General features: G+C 40.0%; 1 protein-coding gene across 2 annotated transcripts in view; it reads right to left on the bottom strand.

The window, feature by feature from the left end:
• Positions 1-3,017: 3,017 nt before the first annotated feature.
• The window catches only part of PITPNB (phosphatidylinositol transfer protein beta), a 68,257-nt gene continuing 51,026 nt past the window's right edge, over positions 3,018-20,248 (bottom strand). The window contains exons 9-12 of one of the 2 annotated variants that reach the window (XM_010375573.2): positions 11,594-11,704; positions 9,846-9,968; positions 6,377-6,462; positions 3,018-4,990 (exon numbers count right to left, since the gene is read on the bottom strand). In XM_010375573.2, coding sequence (XP_010373875.1) covers positions 6,415-6,462; positions 9,846-9,968; positions 11,594-11,704 — 282 coding nt within the window. In that variant the 3' untranslated portion in view covers positions 3,018-4,990; positions 6,377-6,414. The remainder of the gene's footprint in view (positions 4,991-6,376; positions 6,463-9,845; positions 9,969-11,593; positions 11,705-20,248) is intronic. The other variant, XM_030915126.1, reaches the window with a different exon arrangement.

The raw sequence follows: 20,248 nt of genomic DNA, 5'->3' as shown, positions 1-20,248 counted from the left end.
AGGGAAATGCAGACTTGGAGCTCCCTCCTCTGTTCTCATCGAATTTTGTACAATCAGCTACCAAAACTACTACTTCCCACTGCTAGTTGGTAGGTTTCAATTCTGAGGGCAGAAGTTACATCTTACTGACTTTTTGGTTATTATTCCCTCTGCTCGAACCCCAGGACTCAAAAGGGGCCTTGGCACAGGGCAGGCAGATATCTGTTATAGGTAAAAAGGAGCGATTTTCAAAGTCAGTTTCCATCAGGGAAAGTTACTTGGGGGCACAGCTGTGGCTCCTACCTCTAAGGAGCTCCCAAACTCTTTGGGACACAAAACATACAGAGATCTAAAGATGACATCTATTAACCAAGGCATAGTATATATGAGTCACATGAGGGGTGTGGACTGCTGCAGAGGGAGTCATTCCAAGTTAAGGCCTCCTACAGGAAGTGCCACTTGACGCCAAAGCTTTGAAGAATGGGTAGGGGACAGAAGGCAGTCATCTCAATGATCTTCCAGGAAGAGAGAATGAGAATTCTCTTAGCAATTTACCCCGTCCTTTGAACAGAGAGCACACCAAACCCAAGCCACAGAAAGACAACTGGTAAATAAGTGATATTTTCTTCTTCTTTTTTTTTAGACAGTCTTGCTGTGTTGCCCAGGCTGGAGTGCAGTGGCACGATCTTGGCTCACTGCAACCTCTGCCTCCCGGGTTCAAGCGATTCTCTTGCCTCAGCCTCCCAAGCAGGTGGGAGTACAGGTGTCCGCCACCATGCCTGGCTGTTTTTTGTATTTTTAGTAGAGATGGGGTTTCACTATATTGGCGAGGCTGGTCTTGAACTCCTGACCTCATGGTCCACCAGCCTCATCCTCCCAAAGTGCTGGGATTACAGGCGTGAGCCACCACGCCCAGCTGATAAGTGATATTTTCAAAGGCTCCCCACATGGGTTCCCCCACAGGGTGGAGGGCACAGGTTTACACGAGCTCAATTTTTTCAAATCAGTCTTTCTAGCATAACAGAACTGACAAGAGATGAGAGTCCTGAAGACACAGTCTGGGTACAATGAGAAGAGCCTAGAATGGACGAAGCATTCTTCTTTCCTACAGGGACAAATTTTAGTTCATGATTTAAGTCAACAGAGGAGAAAATATAAATGCCTGAGGAAGTCATGAAGCAGTGATTCCTCCTAAGAGGCTGTAACCCTCACTTGGGAGCGTACGTGATCTTGAGGGAGTGGGGGAAGTAAAAACGAGTCCTAAAATATTTTTAAAACAATAGATGCTTTCCAGTGGAGGCCCTTTTGGATGGAAGAAAGGGATGGTCACCAAAGCATCAGATGTCTCAGCTGCTGAGTACTGCATTCAATATTTAGTCCTGGCCTTGGAACTTCTGTGAGAGGCAGTTTTAGAAGAGCTGCAATCTCTACTTTCCCAGGGCAATCCGGCTGAAGAACCAGTTCTGGAGAGACCTGCTGCTGCTTAACGTTTCCAAATCAGAAAACATAACCCCAAGTGACACTGGCAGGGTTCCTGGGAAGCGCTCCAGGTTGGCAGGAGATGCTCCAAGCTCAGCGGGACAACTTTTAACCTATTCTCCAGCACTCCCTCTCCCTCCCAATCATGCAAAGTCCCAAATCCTAACATTGGCAGTAAGTCTAACTTCAAAACATTCCTTCTGTATCCACAGAACTCCACCTCGCAACATGCTATGGCTCTCACATGAGAGCTGAGGGTCTAAGAACAAAGAACATTCTCCTTCCAAATGAGCAAGAACAGGAAATCCCACACACTGCCCTTGTCAACTAAGCTGCTGAGAGGAAAGGTACAAAACAAATGTTAACAAATGTCTCTTATTTCCTGAGAAGATTTGTGGAGGTTGGGCTGTAACACTTTTCAATTTAGCAAGTTGAAGAGGGGACAGAAAGTTAAACTTTAAAAGCCAGGTGTTAGGTCCACAAGGACAAAAGATCCAAGTGATTTTAGATCAATTAGGAGGCCGTTTGGTAGATGAATGAAACAGGAGGGAAGAATCACCCCACTGTGCTACAGGGCACAGTGTCTCAAGTGACCCTGACCACCTTACAGCTGGGCATCACGGCCTCCATTGAGAGAGGAGTCCAAGACTCAGCCAGGAACCAGGGGGGCCCTGGGTGTGCCTGACCCCACATTGCCCAAGGACTGGCACCCTAGGCTTCTTGGGTCCCAGCTGCCAGGCTGCCTTGGCGACTTCTGCTTTGTCATCTATACAATGAGAATGGTGTCTAAGATCTCTCTCAACCAACTCTCTACTCTTAATCACACTGCCTTGTAATTTACCTGTCCACATGTCTGTCTCCCACGCTGGAATGTACACTGCTTTTATTCATCTTGGCAGAGAGAACCGAGTGCTCACTGTATCCGTGCTCGGATGGCCAAGTGCATGAATGATAGTGTCACCGTAAACGCAAACACAATGTCTGAAACACAACACTAAGAAACTTACCTCAGAAAACAAACCAGTAAGATATCCCAACATATGACACTATATATTAAATCCAACCATAGAGCCGGCTACCTCTCCTTATGTTCAGCAGTTCTACAAAGTGAGCCAGAACCACAAGAATATGGTTGTGACACGCACAAAAAAGTAGACTGGAAAGGACTAAATCCTAAAAGGAGAGGTAAAAGGTGACCCCGCACCAAAAAGACCTAATCTTCAAACAATCAGAATCAAATGGCAAAATCCTTACTAAGTGCTTTAAAAATACAATGGGTTTTCCCTGTTTTCCCCTTTAAAAATAATTTCTGAAAACTGCGGAGACTAATAACATGTAATCCTTTAGTTTACTGCTTAAAGACAGAAAATTACTTAAGAAACCAAACGTAACCACTTAGTGTGGCACAGGTACATTTCAAGAATAAGAATTTGCAATTAAAACAAAACAATTTTCCCAGAGTGGCAGTGCTGCCAATGACAGAGTTCTGGAAAAACAGAGTAGTGGTCTGAGGTGTTCCGAACCAGTGGCTCAGGGAAACAACCACTCAAGCACACAAGTGGCATTTTGTGATCAAATTTATTTTTCGTTTAAATTTCATTTACTTTGTTTTACTGTAATTTACACAAGAGACTGCCAAGTAAACTAGGTATTTTACATTCACCACACATCCCCTCAAATCTCCACAGTTGTTAGAAAAACATTAAAATCCATGCGCCGGGCTCTCATTTCCATGTGTGCCTAAGCTCCCAATGATACTACAGATGCCAGCGAGAGTTAAGTTCATTAAAAGGAGAGGGCTAGACTCTTTATTTCACAAAATTAGCAATAATCTTCCTCGCACCAAACACTTTGCAGACAATGATTACGCTCTGACAAAACCTATCTTACAACAGTGCCCAGAGAGTAAACATCGGTCTTTATCCTGAGTACACAAAGGATGTATGAAATGTGGGTTTTGTTGCTGAGGATAACAGGGTATTGCAACGCAGTAGTGATCCTAAACATCCTTCCTTGTCTGATTCACTGAAATCACTCCAGTGGGGGAGGGATGCAGGACATGTGGGAAAACAAGGAGCAGGCAGGACAGGACTGTCAGCAAATCAGATTACTAATGTGATTTGACTGCAGGGGTTGGCGTGTTTTAGGAGGGACAGGAGGTTAAAAAAGACAGTTTGTGACCTGAAGGCTTCAACAATATAATTCTATTCAAGCTTCCAGGACCGACAGGGGAAAAGCTGGATTCAGACAGAGAAAGCTGATAAAAATCTTACCTAGCTATTGTTCCTTCCTTTAAAAAAAAAAAAAAAGTGGCAGCCCGTTCTGACCAGCATTCTCACGATGCCTATTCAGGATCTGTTCTGATGACGTCCTACTTGAGAGCACATCCCACAGTCGGAGGTCCACCAGCCTCTTGGCGGGGCCTCCTCACCGCGCACAGGCCAGACTCACACTGCACCTTAAATTGTTCCTATCTCAAAGTCACCATCTCCCCCTTGAAGTGTATGTTTCCACAAGAAGAGCAAAATGTCATCACTAACTATATCCTATCATGTGAGCTGAGGAATCTAGACCATTTGCAGTTTCCAAGCTGTAGTTACAGACTGTCATCTTCAAAACAAGACTCCGTGAAGTGCTATACTTTCAGCTTTTCTACACAGCCTACAATCCTATTAAGACTAATTTCTCCATCAATATGTTTGCCTAACAGGAGCCTGAAAATTGTCTAGTGTTTATTATAAATCAGAAACCGTCATCTCCATTTTTGCTAGGTTTGATGTAGAAAAATATTTGAAATTTAAAATATAAAAATCCAATAAAAACCAGAATTTTTTTCTAAGGATTTTTCCCTCAGGGCAAACAAGTAAAAACTGGCCTGTAACTTTGCTCCTTACCTTATACTGTCAAATTTGGCTACAAGATAATGACCATCCAGAAATAAATAGTTATAAATATATTCAGAGTTTACACCCCAGATTCCCTGGAATACCAAAAAATTTTGAAGAAATTTTCTGTGGGAGTCTACTGCTTATGGGACTAAAATAAAAATTTATAAGAAACTGACTTAAAAGAAGAGAAAAATAATAAAAGGCTATATATGTTGGTCCACAACTTGACATTTATGAAACATACCAGCTAGTATTACATTGCAGTCAATTTGTCCATTAATGGTATTACTCTGATAATTATTAAAATCTGTTCCAGGTATATATATTGAAAATATTTTCTTTTGCATTCTTGCTGAAGATAGGTACAGTACTTTGGAGAAATTGTACTAATCCCTTCAGTATGTCTGTATGTACATATATACACAAATGTGTGTATTTGGATCTGTAGCTCTACATGCGCTTTATATACAGCTACAGACATATGCACACATACATATATACACACGTGGTGGAGAACCTGTGCTTGTGTGTGTATCATCACAAGCACACATCTGGGAAACATCAACACTGCAAGATACTGGTCAGATTCTTCTTCACTCATCACTGGCTGCGCTTGTTCCCCTCACTTGACCTTGATTACGTAACTGTAAGAAAAGTGAAAGACAGTGCAAAATGTGTTAACATAGAGACAGAAAATGTTAGACAGCAGCTTGTCACACACACTTTCCAAAAAAAAAAAATTTCTCAATGTATCAAAACTTTTGGTAGAAAATGTACCCCTACTACTGCATCTTACAATTTTCATCTGTTTAAAAAGATTTTGGTCTTACTACTAATGCCACAATATATTCTCATCAGAGGGGAAAATAAAGTCGAGGCAGAAATAAATCACAAAAACTTAGGAGAGTTTAACAAAAGTAACAATAACTTATTTTTTTTTTAATGAACATAGAATTTAAAAGTGTTTTGGGGGTATCTTGGAAGAGTTACTTCATTCTTATTTGGCACAACTAGCTTTTCTCACAACTGAACACTTCATTCATCCCAATGTTCAAAAATTAAAAGAGCGAGTAGCTCATGTGGGGCAGCAAAGAACCACAGTGGAGGGAGGGGAGTGTTATATCTCGTTCTTTTTCTAATAAACATCATAGTTCAATATAAACAAATGATACAGCATACTGTTGATCTTTGTTTACTCACACTGGTTTCAATTTGTGAGGGAGATTTTGATTTTTTTTTTTTTTTGCATCTCTGGGAAAATTTGTTATATGGGCATATAATGTTTGAAAGAAATAAGACCACAAAAAACTAGCCGGACGAGGTGGTGGGCGCCTGTAGTCCCAGCTACTTGGGAGGCTGAGGCAGGAGAATGGCGGGAACCCAGGAGGCGGAGTTTGCAGTGAGCCGAGATCCGGCCACTGCACTCCAGCCTGGGCGACAGAGCAAGACTCCGCCTCAAAAAAAAAAAAAAAAAAAAAAAAAAAAAAAGAAAAAGACCACAGAAATGAACTACAGTGCATTACGCAGAGTACAGCTAACTGTAATAATAACTGAAGACGAAATATCAAGGAAGACTTTCTGGTGCACAGAAAATATTGCAGCCAAAATAAATTATTGAGGTTGGCTCGTATGGTATGGAATAGAGAATCTTTATTGATCTCAAGTGATTTTACATATTTCCTTACTAACCACAAATGGTTCTACAAAGAACCAGGTCAATTAACTCGGTATTGAAAATTCAGCTAGCTTCTAGGACAATGTGCTACATGATGAGTAAGAGCACCTGGCGGCTGGGTTCTAACCCATAACACTAAAAACTAACCCAGGATTACTAAATTCAACCTGGTCCACAGGTAAAATTTTTAAAGACTATATAATAAATGTTCACTATTAATTTCTAAAATATTTATCTTCTAAATTCTAAAAATAAAACCACATTTAACACTTAGAGCTTTTGCTCAGCAAGTTAACTGCCCATCACCAAAAAGGTACAGGTTTTGAAACATCTTTTTACCCAGGTCTTCACTTACACAGTTTGATATTGTCTCTGACCCTACAGGGGACTCATCTAGACATCAGCAGCCGACGTGCCTCGAACGGAACCCCTCTTACGCATCTAAACGTAAAATAAAATTGTGAGCTGCTGAAATCAGACTCTAAATAGGGGTTAGTAAGCAAGGGGAGAAAAAAGATCTAGAAGAAATTATGAAGTGACGGCTGACTGTTTATAACCATATCCACGTTAAGAATGAAGTTCTGAGGCCCCTCAAATAACCTTGGCTTAAAGACATTCTTGCAAAAGGCTTTTCTTAGCACAAACAAAGGTTTATCTATCCTTAAATGTAAAAAAACAAAAGCCTGCAGACTGATAAAAAATTATGAAAAACAGCCAATGGGTAAATAAATTGTTTGCCAATATGTGAGAAAATGGCCCAAAGGTCTGGTCCACATTTGTATAGTCCCTAGGCCAGACAAGGAAGCCATGAGGGTGTGGGCCTCACCTCTCTGCTGCTTCTGAGAACAGGGTCTCTCAGCGGAGTCCTTTAAAGGAAGTTTACTGAAAGGAGGGAGTGTGAAAGGAAGAAAAGGCAAGCACAGAAACAATGTATGGGCAAACCATGAAGGGCACACAGATGTATTAGAAAGGACAGGCATTCATAACAATAGCCACCAGACAAGCGACACAACTCAATGAGAAAACAAAAAACCAAATGAACAGAAAACAAACAAATGCAATAAATGCATTAAAACTCAACACATCCTCACCCCCACCCCTGTACCAGAAGTGCCAGTTAAGAACAAACAGGTAAAATGCTAACCTAAAAGTTCTCCTTCAGACGCTGAGCCTCAACCCCAGGGCAGTTCCCTGCAGATCATAGGCAGGGGCATTCCTCGTGTGCCTAACCTCTCAAGATACTAGTTCTCTCCAGGGCCAAAACCCATTTGAAAGAAATCCAATTTTTAAAATATTTGCGAATTAAGAGTATTATAACATCATTAAAATCTATCATCAAGTGTCAGGGGTCAGGACCTCAAGGAAAAAGAAATTCCTGCGTGGTAAAGAGGACTCTAAAATGGGATGCCTCTTCAAGAGGCAGGTGCTTTCTGGGTAGGCATTCTTGGCCTGCAGGCTTGATGCTGCCCAGATTCTGAGGATGCTTTCACAAAGCCACTGTTAGGACTCAAAGTAGCAGCATCTTGATTCTGTGATGTGGAATCAAGCACTCCCCAATGACCTACAGCAAAATAACTTAAATGGGATTCAACATTAAGATGCAGCACTTAATGGTGAAATTTGTCTTAAAATGTTTTTGAGATAGTTGACAAAGCAATTGCTATGTACCCTCACTGTGAAGCAATGATAGATTTTCTACTAGCTTTATGAGGGGGTTAATCAGTTTCAGCAATGTGGGTATAAGAATGGTGACACTGTCTAAGGAACTGGGCTTTTACTTCTCTATCTTACACCTTCTTCATGAGTGCAATTTCCAGCTCACAAATAACGGATCTGCATGGAGCAGCAGCTGCACCTGCAGGCCCACTGCCATAGTTGAGAGCAAGAGTCACCAGCTCCACAGCGAAGGGTCACAGCGTGTTGATGCTGGGACCATTCTGTGTTCAGGTATCGTGCGGCTGAGAACTTGTTAGGGAAGCAAGAGCACTTCCCTGGGGGGAAGAAATCTCAGTCAAGTTCTGTCCAAGGGGTCCAGAGATAGGCAGGGGTCAGAGTCCAAACCAGATAGGGCTATATTTATTACCTGGTCAATGGTAACTACTCTTCCCCATGTGACACACAGTTCTTCAGCATAAAAATTAAAAACTGAGAGAAGGACTCTCTCCCAAGGGTTTGAGCTGTTGGTAAATCCTTGTTGAAAATGCCAGCGCTACATCATGGGCTTAGTGTGGATGGGTGTCTCTTGCTGCTTCTGTTTCATGTTCAGTGGACACCCACCAGCAGCTTGGAAGGGCTGAAGGCAGAGCTGGCAGGTATTCCTGGAGACTTGGGCACTTGGAGGGAGTGAAACCAGACAAGGCAAATGGACTAAAACTGGATAGGGTGTCGGGGGCCAGCAGGGTGCTTGTTATAATCAGAGAAAGGCAACTGACTCTTGAAAAAGGGAACACAGAAGTGAGAGAGAGGGCTGGAAAGAAAGGTAGGAAGTGCCCATGACCTGCTGTTGCCTATTTAAATGTTTTGCTTGTGGCTAGAATAAAAATAAGGAAGTGAGGGGGGTATCTTCTGCTCTTGCCATTTCATCACCCTATTCCCTATATCCAGAATTCAGAGCCCTAATATGAGTATAAGAAATTGGAGTCAAAGAGGCTTCTGCTGGCTAGCCTAGAAACCAAACCCTCATTTATAAAATAGGTTCCAAATTTCAAACAATCAAAATTTTTTGGAACAAAATCCATTCATAAGTTGGAGTCTGCCTATAGTTTACTTTATGTATAAGATAAGGTTAAAATATTTTATTGCCTTATAAAGAAAATATGTCCTAGTCCTCTCAGAAGGTTTATATAAAACTAATTAGAAGCAGATCTGCTGTAATCACCAAAAGTAAGCAACTTTAAACAGATTCTTTACGATGCTATGTGCCAGAAAAATAGGTTTCCTTTTGTGCCAAAGAATCTGATTTGCTGTCATTCTCCTGTGATTAAATGGAGTTTCTGCCTCACACGCAGGAGTCTGTCAAATGCTCACACCTGCAGGGCTTCCAAAACTGGGCCTGTTGGCAGGACTCGAGATGACCACATGGAAACCACTAGCAGGCCCTGGACATTCCTTGGGTTCGTTTCACCCATGGGGCCTTACTGCCAACTGGAGACAAACATGGCCCAGGGCAAAAACAAAACCAGACACATGCAAGAGGAAGCCAGGGAAGCATCCATCCCGACAAGAGAAAAGACGCCCACTGGCTGCCGGCCCTGCCCACTAGTGGTGGGGAGCAGCTGGGATAGGCTGTAACACTGAACTGTGGCATGCTGACCTCTTGCCCAAGGATCACCTGAATCTGCCTAAAGCTTAGGAAGAAATAAAGATTCACTGCTAGTTGGGAGAAGCAGAGGAGGCAATTCCACTAGCCTTACCTTTTCTACAAAAAAAGCGAACTAGGACTTATCGTGTTAACATTTGTAAACTTGCTGTGATACAAACTGAGCCAAAAGCAACTTAGTCTGGCAAAGTGTCTAAAAGGCACCAGCATAGAGAACTAGAGTTAGTGTGTAAGAAAGAATACAGAAGCATTAGATATTTAACAGGTAACAAATTCTAGACTGAGAAAACTCTAGTCTACCTTCACGCAATGTGCTCAACAAAAGAGAGATCAGAATATGTGAAGGAATAGCAGTGTCTAAGAAACTCCATTTTGATGAGAATAAGTAGAATAGGGAATGGCTTTTAATAACACTCTTCCTAATTCTAGCTCTGTATTTATCAAGCATGTATACAGTTTTAGAAAAGGGAAAATTAGAGAATTGCCATAGAACAGCCAGTCTTACTGTTTCTAGTTCTTTCTGAGTCTCGTCTTCCATTCTCCTAATGTCTTCCATTGTGAGATCGATCCACTTGTCAATCCAACAAAAAAGCTGGCGATGGAAGTTTGTAAATATCCGTTTTTCTTGCTTTTAAAGCAAAGAAAAAAAGTAGCATAAGATGACAAAAACCTAAGATTAATGATACATTAACTGTACATGTTCCAATTAACCCATGAAATTTACATATTTAGTTCAAAAAGACTACTCTGTAGATTTGTGGAAATCATAATTCCATTTTATTATCATTGTGTACAGCAAAATTTTAAAAAAAAAGAACCTTTCCCTGTGAAATGGAAAACAATCTCCCAGGCAAAGGTGTCATGATCTAGTAGAAACTAAAAAAATGTGGTGTGTATGACCTAATCCAACACATTCCTGCTGGGCCTGATTTATTTTTACCTTTTTCTAAATGTCAATGAGCAAAGGTCAACTAGATTTCTTCTGCTATAAAACTATATATTGTCATTCTTAACATCCACTATGAAGTGGAATACAATAATGCATTGAAAGAAAAGAGTCCTGGGTTCTTTTATTAAATTAAGAATCATTACAAACTCTCCCTTAATTTTTCTACACAACACGTTGCTGCCACTATTACAAACATATTTAAAAACCATGTATATAATGTAGTTTCAATTGTGGGATTATTTAAGTTTTATTCTACTTTCCCAAAAAGAGAGAAAACTGCATGGAACAGTATTTCTGGACAATCTTCAACTTAAAAATATTTTTCCATGAATAGAAAGGACTTTATCAATTACATGTGTGACTTCCATTTTTCAGAACTGGACTGTTAATCTATGATTATGATCCAAGAGGAAGGAAGAATACCAATATTTACAGAATGCCTACTGTGGGCCAACTGCAAGCAGGCCCACGAATAATCAAAGTTTCCAGCACTTTGAGATCCTTGTCTTATAAAATATTACAGCAGTTATAGTTTAAAAATAGAAAAGTTATGATGAAACAGACACAACTAATTGTGGAGATCTGAGATATAATGAGGGTTTCTTTATAATAATAACAGAATAAATATTCACCCTCCAGGAAAAGTAAATACCAAGGAAATGTTTCAACATTCCTAGGTAGTAACAACCGTATGCATTTATAAAATTCCAATTCTCCCCTCCTCCTAGATCTAACTGCCCATGTTACTTTCACTTTAATAAAGAAGACATAACAAAGAAACAAATAGAATTTGGATCATCAGATTGTATACCTTAGTTCAGAGTGTGCCTATTTTCACTAAGGACCTAAAGAAGACATCCCTCCCGTGACAGCACAAGGCACACATATATATTCTGAGAGATATGGAGGGTAGCGGGAAGGGTCCAGCTGAACTGGGGCAGAGGAGCCCTTCAGCAGGCTGGGCTCGCTCTCTCCCTCCAGCCAGGATCAGAACACCAGGTCCTCTTGGGGACGTGCTGTGTGGGGAAAAGGGTTCTCTATAGAAGTGCTGGGCAAATCATAAGGTAAGCACTTTGAATAAAAAGCTGCTGTGCTTGTCCCCAAAGAAAGTCCCTTAAAACCCCTGCTGCCATCTGTCTTTGCTGCTTCGAGGTATAAAGAAGGGCTGAAATGAATTATGTAGGGACAATAATTTTCATATCATAAAGGAGGGAAAAAAAGTAACAATAGAGAAGATATCCCATTAATAGCTAGCTCCGATCTTACCCTAAATCTAAGTCACCACGTTTTCAGCAGATTTTTACCTTCTGAATGAAGTTTTCTACTTTGCTTTGCAGTCCCCACCACTTGAATTTGATGGTCACCAGCTTATAGGCACACATCTGGGGACAGTCAGGGCTGTTTGCCAGCTCCTTCTAGATGAGAAAAATTGAAAAGGAGAAATTGTGACTTAAATATTTATGTTTTCATTAAAATTGACTGTTGTGTAACGACATCACAGACATACATGAAGAAAATTACAATCTCATGTGTTTAATTCAGATATTTGAAAACTTGAAATCATTTTAGCAAAAGCCGCAGTATTCCCCTGCTGTAAACCCTTCTTCCACAGACCAAGTTACTTCCTAGCTCTAAAGTTTAATAGGTATGTTGTTCTGCCTCACATTACACTATTCAGATTTCATATTAAATACCAAATTCTATTCACATCAAATCAATAGTGAGCCTTTAATACGTAAGGGTTCTCATAACACCATTACCACACTCCCACTGGATGTGGTGAGGCACAATAAAAAATGACAAGGAAATTCAGCTTTCTCCTGTATCTTCAGATATTCGCAAGTGGACCTGTACTGTTTATTAAATGAGGTATTTTCAATAGAAGGGAGATACGAAAAGTGACGCAACAGCAAAAATGATCTGTAATTACCAAATATTTGGAGGTAAATCCTATACATACAGACTTCAATTTCCACAAATGACTACACCTCACAGTTTAAATGGTGTAGTCAGGAATCAAATCAAGACTTGTTCTGGTAAACAAAGGAAAATAAACTGTTTTTTTTAAAGAGCCAAGAGAGGCGGGGCACAGTGGTTCATGCCTATAATCTCAGAGCTTTGGGAGGCCGAGGTGGGAGGATCACCTGAGGCCAGGAGTTGGAGACCAGCCTGGGTAAGATAGCAAGATCCTATTTCTAAAAAAAAAATAAATAGGCCGGGCACAGTGGCTCACACCTGCAATCCCAGCACTTTGGGAGGCAAAGGTGGGCAGATCACTTGAGGTCAGGAGTTCGAGACCAGCCTGGCCAACATGGTGAAACCCCATCTCTACTAAAAAATACACAAATTTGCTGGGCGTGGTGGTGGGAGCCTGTAATCCCAGCTACTAGAGAGGCAGAGACAGGAGAATCACTTGAACCCAGGAGGCAGAGGTTGCAGTGAGCTGAGGTCACATCATCGCCCTCCAGCCTGGGTGACAGAGCAAGACTCTGTCTCAAAAAATAATAATAAAAATAAAGAAATAAATAAACTGGGGTGAGAGGTGGGGGCACTACAACCCATGTTATTATTGATGATTTCTGTGAGTCTTACTGAGGCTTTGCCTTACTTAGTGAGTTCAATATACTAGCACGTTTATTTTCAGGAGTGAGTGAGTGGGGGTGGACCAGGAGCTTGCAGCATACATCAGTGACTTAAATACACAGGTCCACTTCCAAGGTGATGTGCGCAGAAGACCAAAATACTCCTGAGCTGACCCAGAAAAGCCTGGAACAGGTTCATAGCAGTGAGCCCTCAGGGCTCAGTCTACTGCAGAAGGCACATACCAAAGCACCACAGAGAGCAGAGGCAGACTGCAAGTATGGTCTGGGGAAAAGAGCCATTCTGTAAACCTGAAGCCCCAGTGTTGGTGTGCTTACAAGATGATTTAAAAAAAAAAAAAAAAGGTGACATCATCTTAGGACTGTTGTGCGGTTGTGGGAACTAAGTAAGGCAGTTTATGTTCCATGCTTAGTAGGTGAGACTGAAAGGCTTAATACACATTAGTTCTCTCTTTCCATTGTTCTTTAATAAGTGCTGTATTGACCACTTTTGAATCTGCAAGACAGTTTTAAACAAATTACCTCATGAGAAGAAAGTCAGTGCAACACGATGGGGACCCCTTTTATAAAAACTAAATTACTGAGTCAAAGGCCAAAGCAGCCTCTCCCACGGGCTCTTCCCTCTTCACCACTGTCCTTGTCTTCACATGGTGGTGCCCAGACATCACTGGATCAGTCCCACTGGGTGCCACCACCATTGCTTGTCAGCTTCAACTTACCAGCTTCAACTCATCCCACTTTCAAAAAGCTGCGTGTGAGCAAAGATTCTTTCTCAAATCGGCCACATACATTCAAAAAATGATTAATTTCTAGGTCTTATTCTAAACCTCAAGATTATTTTTCCTTTATGTGATTGAAACACCAGACCACATTTTTTCCCCCAAATTATATACCATGGCGCAGTTTTAAGTTAATTCTAGGGATATGCTATATAAAAAATTCTATCCTGGTATTACTAATGTGACTGAATGTTCTATAGAGTCCTTCATGATTGATCAACTTTTCTCAAGACATTTGTTCTGTAGTGACATTTCATCTTCTGAAGAATAACCTGATACATGGGCTAAATCAATGAGGTAGCACCAGTAAGCAATTAAATAAAAATATTATAGCAAACTGTCCTCTTGCAGGTGAGCTCTGTTAACAAAATATCTTGGCTAGCTTAGCTCTATTTTTCCATGACTTTTCCCCCATAAAACAGAGTACCAATGTGAAAATTCAGGATGTATGTGTATGTGTATACTTTAGTAATATAATATAATTCAGCAAGTATTATGTGGCACCATTTACCCTTTACTCTGTGCTAGATGCTGTCAGGGGACATAAATGTAGCTGGTAGAGAAGAGGATAATTATGTAAATAATGCTGCCCTTGGTGTGAATATTCTCTCCCAGGAAACACCCTCGTGTTGTGGATGCTGGCTTGGGCTAAAATCAAATATTTACATACTACTCCCCTTGCTCTGCAGGCCCCTGGCACTTAAGCTGGGCTCCTGGATGAAGAAGCGTCAACGAGCCTTCCATAAGACAGAGCTAGCTTCTAAGTGCCCTGCTTTATTGAAATGACAACAAAGTTGGTCTTCCACAGATCATTTGACCAATAAACAACGAGCCAATGCTGAAGTACTTTCTAATCCAATGAATGTCACTGAAAATCCTCATATGCAATACAATTTGGGTTATGCAGAATACGGCACTTAATTGTGAGATACAGCTGCCAAACAGTAGCACTAGGAGTTAAGGGGACTTGGGTTGCAAGGTAACTTCCTGTTTAACACAGGGCAGGATCATTAACCTCTCTCTAGGCCTCATTTCTCCATCTGTAACAGGAAAACTAGACTCTATCAGAGCTTTTCATTCTCCACTGAGGAAAAACTAAAAGCAGGGGTGAGTGAACTAAGGTTCTTGAGGGCCAGGATTGGTCTAGGGCTATACGTGGTAAACATTACACATCCTCGACATCCAATGGCTTGTCCTAAAACTTCCTATAATTTTGTGTTTTATTCTATAATGTGCCTGGGCTTCAGAAAATATTCCCCAGCCTGCCACCCACCCACCGTGAATTTCCTCTATGACTGAGTACCCCACCAAACCACTGATGAACTCTAAGATACTTTCCAGATTGAACATTAGAAGGTCCTACTAATTATGAGCTGCTGAAAGCTTTCTTCTACAACTTCAAATCATTGGACACCTTGTACTAAATGAAAATCTTGGGTGTACCTAGAATACTGACGCTTCAGAATTCTCCAGCAATTTTATAAAAAAGTGGGATGAAGCATGGTTCTGGTTCTAATTAAAGGACTAGGCTAACTGTAATATACAAATGCCTATACTAAACTTGAGCTCAAAGAACAGAGTACACATACATGACTTCAACAATTAACCAAGTTTATTTCTCACATTCTTTCTAGTGACTCTGGCAAGCTGTGCAAATCAATTAATACTGGTAATTCATAAAGTAACATTGGTCTATAAAATTCATTTTAGAAACTATAAGCCATGGGACAAAAAGGAACCAGTTCCCTAAGCTATCTTTTCAGATCTAAAATGTGTATTCAGTCCCAATCTGATTTTTGTTTTCCATCCAATTTACAAGTAATTATTTTTTAAAAAACCCTTCAAAGAACATGCACCCAACTAAAAAACAACTAAACAGCTTGTTGCCTAAAAACATAAATATTACCAGAAGAAAGTAGAGAGCACACAAGCTACACATTTTTTCAATCATTATTATTATTAATGTATACAAGATATCTAAAAGTTCTCATACAATTCTCAAAATGATTTGTGGGAGTCATCTGTTAAATGTGAGCTATGGTTTTTAAAAGTACTGATTAAGTTAAGAATATGGCTTTGAAAGTCTCCATACTTATGATGACACAGAAAATAGTGAAAATGTCCGAATGTCGTACAGTAACCTAAAAGAATCCTTTTGGTATCATCTCCCTGGAGTGAAATCTGACACTAGGTAATAAAAAGTCTTTTTTTTTTTTTTTTTTGAGACGGAGTCCCGCTCTGTCGCCCAGGCTGGAGTGTAGTGGCTGGATCTCAGCTCACTGCAAGCTCCGCCTCCCGGGTTTACGCCATTCTCCTGCCTCAGCCTCCCAAGCAGCTGGGACCACAGGCACCCGCCACCTCGCCCGGCTAGTTTTTTGTATTTTTTAGTAGAGACGGGGTTTCACCGTGTTAGCCAGGATGGTCTCGATCTCCTGACCTCGAGATCCGCCCGTCTCGGCCTCCCAAAGTGCTGGGATTACAGGCTTGAGCCACCGCGCCCGGCCTAATAAAAAGTCTTAAAAGCGGTTCATATCCTACCCTGTACCCTTTAACCTGGTAATTCCACTTTCAGAAATATATCCTATTAATTAAGTAAAGAAATAATACCACAGATTTATCTGGTAACAGCAAAAATCTGGACTTATTAATTATTAACTTAAATATCCACTACAGGAGAGGGGTGAAATACTTCACAGGCCTTCCATACAATGGGCTATTATGCATACAGCCATTAAAAAACATTTTTTTTTCCAGCGTTGTGGTGGTTCACACCTGTAATCCCAGCACTTTGCGAGGCCGAGGCAGGTGGATCATCTGAGGTCAGGAGTTAGAAATCAGCCTAGCCAACATGGTGAAACCCCATCTCTACTAAAAATACAAAAATTAGCTGGTTGTGGTGGCGGGTGCCTGTAACCCCAGTTACTGGGGAGGCAGGAGAATCATTTGCACCCAGGAGGTGGAGGTTGCAGTGAGCTGAGTTCGTGCCATTGCACTCCAGCCTGGGCAACAACAGCAAAACTCCATCTCAAAAAATAAAGAGAGAGAAAAAGAAAAAGAAAAAGAAAAAAATTCAAATAACAGTCAACAATGTGGGAAGGAAAAAAAGGAGAATTAATACAAATAGGTATCTATGTATAGTATAAAGATTCCTAACAAAATAAACTACAGGAATCAGAAAATATACCAAATAGTAGTAATTAAATTAGACAACTAATTTTTATTTTCTTTTGTGTACAATTATTTTCAAAATTATCATTTAAAAATTTAAAAAAACCTAATACGCAGAAAAACAAATTGACGCTAAAAAAGTTTTTTTTTTTTGCCCTCAGCAGAGTATTTTAGGACAAAGACTGACTTTACCCTAAATTATTTGGGTACTATTTCAAGTCTTCATTCTTCTTTCACTATAAACAATCTGGCTTTTGGCTTCTTTCTTCTGATGTTTACTAAATTAAATCTAAACAAAGCTAAACAAAATCAAGTTAAAAGCCGAATTAAGATCTTTAATACATAAATTTAGTCCATCCCATATTTAATTTTTCTTTAAAGCAATTACAAGGTATACATGCAAAATAAAATGATCAACACTTCTAAGGCATCAGCAACATTCTAGTGAAGAAATGTGTAACCTTCAAAATGTGAAAAATCTCAAAGGGGCAAATATTTGGGACTCCACACTCAGAGCAATGTTCTAGAATCCACAAGACCCAAAGAAGTTCCAGAAGTCTCTGCCCAGCTCTCAAGAGGTTCACAGCCTGGGGCAAGACAAAGCTTCCTCTCTGACTTTAAAAAATACAAATATTAAAAAAAAAAAAAAAAAAAAATACAAATGTTGTGGGGAGGGTGAAAGGAGGCAGAGGAACAAAAAAGATAACTATTGGGTGGGGGGGGGGGGGGCGGTGTGAGAAATGCTATGTTCAACAAATCCCCGTGACGTGTTCACCTACATAACTAACCTTTACATGTACCTCCCAAACCTAAAATAAAAGTTTTAAATAAAGTTTTCTGATTCTTTCTTCTTCACTGGCTAAAAAACAACCCCAAAGCAAATAAAACCAAAATCTGAACTAAGATCTTTGACACAAAACTCCAATCCAGCCCAAACCTAACATTTCCTCCTCTAGGGCAAAACAGTTAACTCTTTCCTAATCTGAAAGTAAATAAAATGATTTTGCTCAGTTTTACATAAAGCATGAAAATTTAAAAGGATAACTTAAAAGGGTAAAGAATGGTTGATTACAAAGAGAACAATCAAAAGTTCTACAAGACGAACGTCATGGGCTAACAAGAACCTCAAATTATGACTCATCGCTACATAATTTAAATTTCATCTGTAATATAGTAAGCACTAGTTGTGAAATGTTTCCAAAATTGTATTTAAATAGTTTGTATATTCACTGAATTCCTTACATTTCATGTTTTTAACTGTAAATGAAACTCCCAAGCCCGAGTCATGTTTTTAATTTAACAATACATATTAGGTTACTCTAAGGTATGTGGATGAGGTCTTAGGGGGAGTAATGTATACTAGAGGCACACAATGTAACTAAACAAAACACAGTGTGTTTAACTGGAAGAGTGAGCAATCAGTACATGTTACCCACAAGAACTAGTTTCTCAAATCTGTGACAAACAAATATAAACAAACGTAAAAGAGATTTAACATTTTTTAAAAAGAATCCAAAGGCATTCTGGAAATGTATTTTCTAAAAATACAGTCCCCTCAGTTTCATGAGATTTATCAACTTTACACATACTTTTTCCTATTTAAAACTGTGTTGGGATGAAGATGGAATAGGTATATGCTACACTGAACCAGAGTTAACACTTTGCAAAGACACAGCAGTTTCTGTAAGGCTCATAACTGTCTACATATTTTCATTTTTCAATTTAAGGCAATGTGAATGCTTAATTTCAGCTGCTGATTTTGTGATGTTAAGTTTCCAACGCAGATTTCACCAAGGAAGTTAAAAATAAATGCACTGCTGGGAGTGCTGCCAGTGTGTGTGCATCAGTAAATATCAACACAAGATGACAAAATATATGTGACGTCTATGTACTGAAATTTCAAGCAGATCCCCATTCCCCAACTCAGCTATTCTCTCTATTTAGGTAACCTAAACTTTATTTAGGTAACCATTTATTTTAGTAGCCATTCTGACAGATCTACATTGGACATTATATTTCTGTAAATACATGGGAAGTCCAACATTTACTTGATTTTTATTTGGTTTAAGGTAGTTAACTTGAATCTAGCAAATACTTACAAGCCCCTACTATGAGCAAACCTCCCTGCTTGGCACTGACTCATATCAAGGTAAGTCAGACACAAAGCCTATCGTTTAAAATTCAGTGTGAACAACAGGAGGTGGAGGAGGTGGGGGGAAGGAAGACAGAGGGAATACATAAACCACCCCGCTAACCCAAGACACACTGGGAGCCATGAGAAGGTCATCGGCAAGACTCTAGTGGCATTCAAAGGTGGAGGAGGCCCATCTGGTGGGGCAAATGGAAAATATTAAATGGAAGAAGTAAACGTGAGACTAAATGTGAGTTAAAAAAGACTGAACTAATTGTAGGTTAATCTAATTTCACAAAAATAGGCGAAATAAGATCCAGACAGGAAAACTTACTGCCTGTGAGAGGATAATCAGTCACATTTTCCACGTTCCTCCAAACCGAATTTTTTGTGTGGCTCACACCCATTTCACTAAAGAGGACTATGTTACATGCTTCATGCTTGTGTCTGATAACTCCAGGAGTGACACTATTTTCAAGCAAAACCCCAAGTTCACCTTCAAATGAAACTCATGAAGAAAACTGTTTCTGGAAGTGTCTGGAAGAATCTCTGCAAGAAGCTCACACTGCCAAATCACTTCTTGAACTTGAATAAGACATTCATTCATCTGTGCCTGAATCCTTTAACTCTGCCTGAGAACAGAGACATTCCACAGCCAAGATAAGGTTAGAATTAATCAGTTTTGCTCTTAGAGCACTTAGCTTCTTAAAGACATGGAAAACCTTTTTTTTTTTTTTTTTTTTTTTTGGGTATCCTCTGTAGGAGTTAACATAATTAGTACATACTATGTGCTATATATTTATTTTAAAAATCAAATTAAAAATGTAGTCATTAAACTAGATATTTAAAAAAACTCAGCCATGCTTGAAGGTCTGCTTTATTATACATAATCCAAAATGTGGTCTAACCAGAAACTAATTACTAAGCCTCTTTATGCCACCCACTATGGGGTTTCAAACGTGAGATTACAGGGAGGGAACATGTTTTCAAATGCTTTGTATCCTCCCTGGATCTCACAGACATGTTGAGGCTAAGAAACAAGAGAGCACCTCCCAGTCTTTCCACTAGGGCGGCTACCAAGTAAAAAACACTGCTCATAAGCCACTTGAGTCTCTGGGTGGCTTTCCTGCCGCTCTCTATCTCAAAAGAGATTTCCACACCTGAATTTCTTTCTTTCTTTCTTTTTTTTTTTTTTGAGACGGAGTCTCGCTCCGTCACCCAGGCTGGAGTGCGGTGGCGCGATCTCTACTCACTGCAAGCTCCGCCTCCTGGGTTCACGCC

The sequence above is a fragment of the Rhinopithecus roxellana genome, chromosome 13 (genome assembly GCF_007565055.1).
Source record: "Rhinopithecus roxellana isolate Shanxi Qingling chromosome 13, ASM756505v1, whole genome shotgun sequence".
In the NCBI taxonomy this organism is placed as follows: Eukaryota; Metazoa; Chordata; class Mammalia; order Primates; family Cercopithecidae; genus Rhinopithecus; species Rhinopithecus roxellana.
This window is presented reverse-complemented; position numbering and strand designations above follow the sequence as displayed.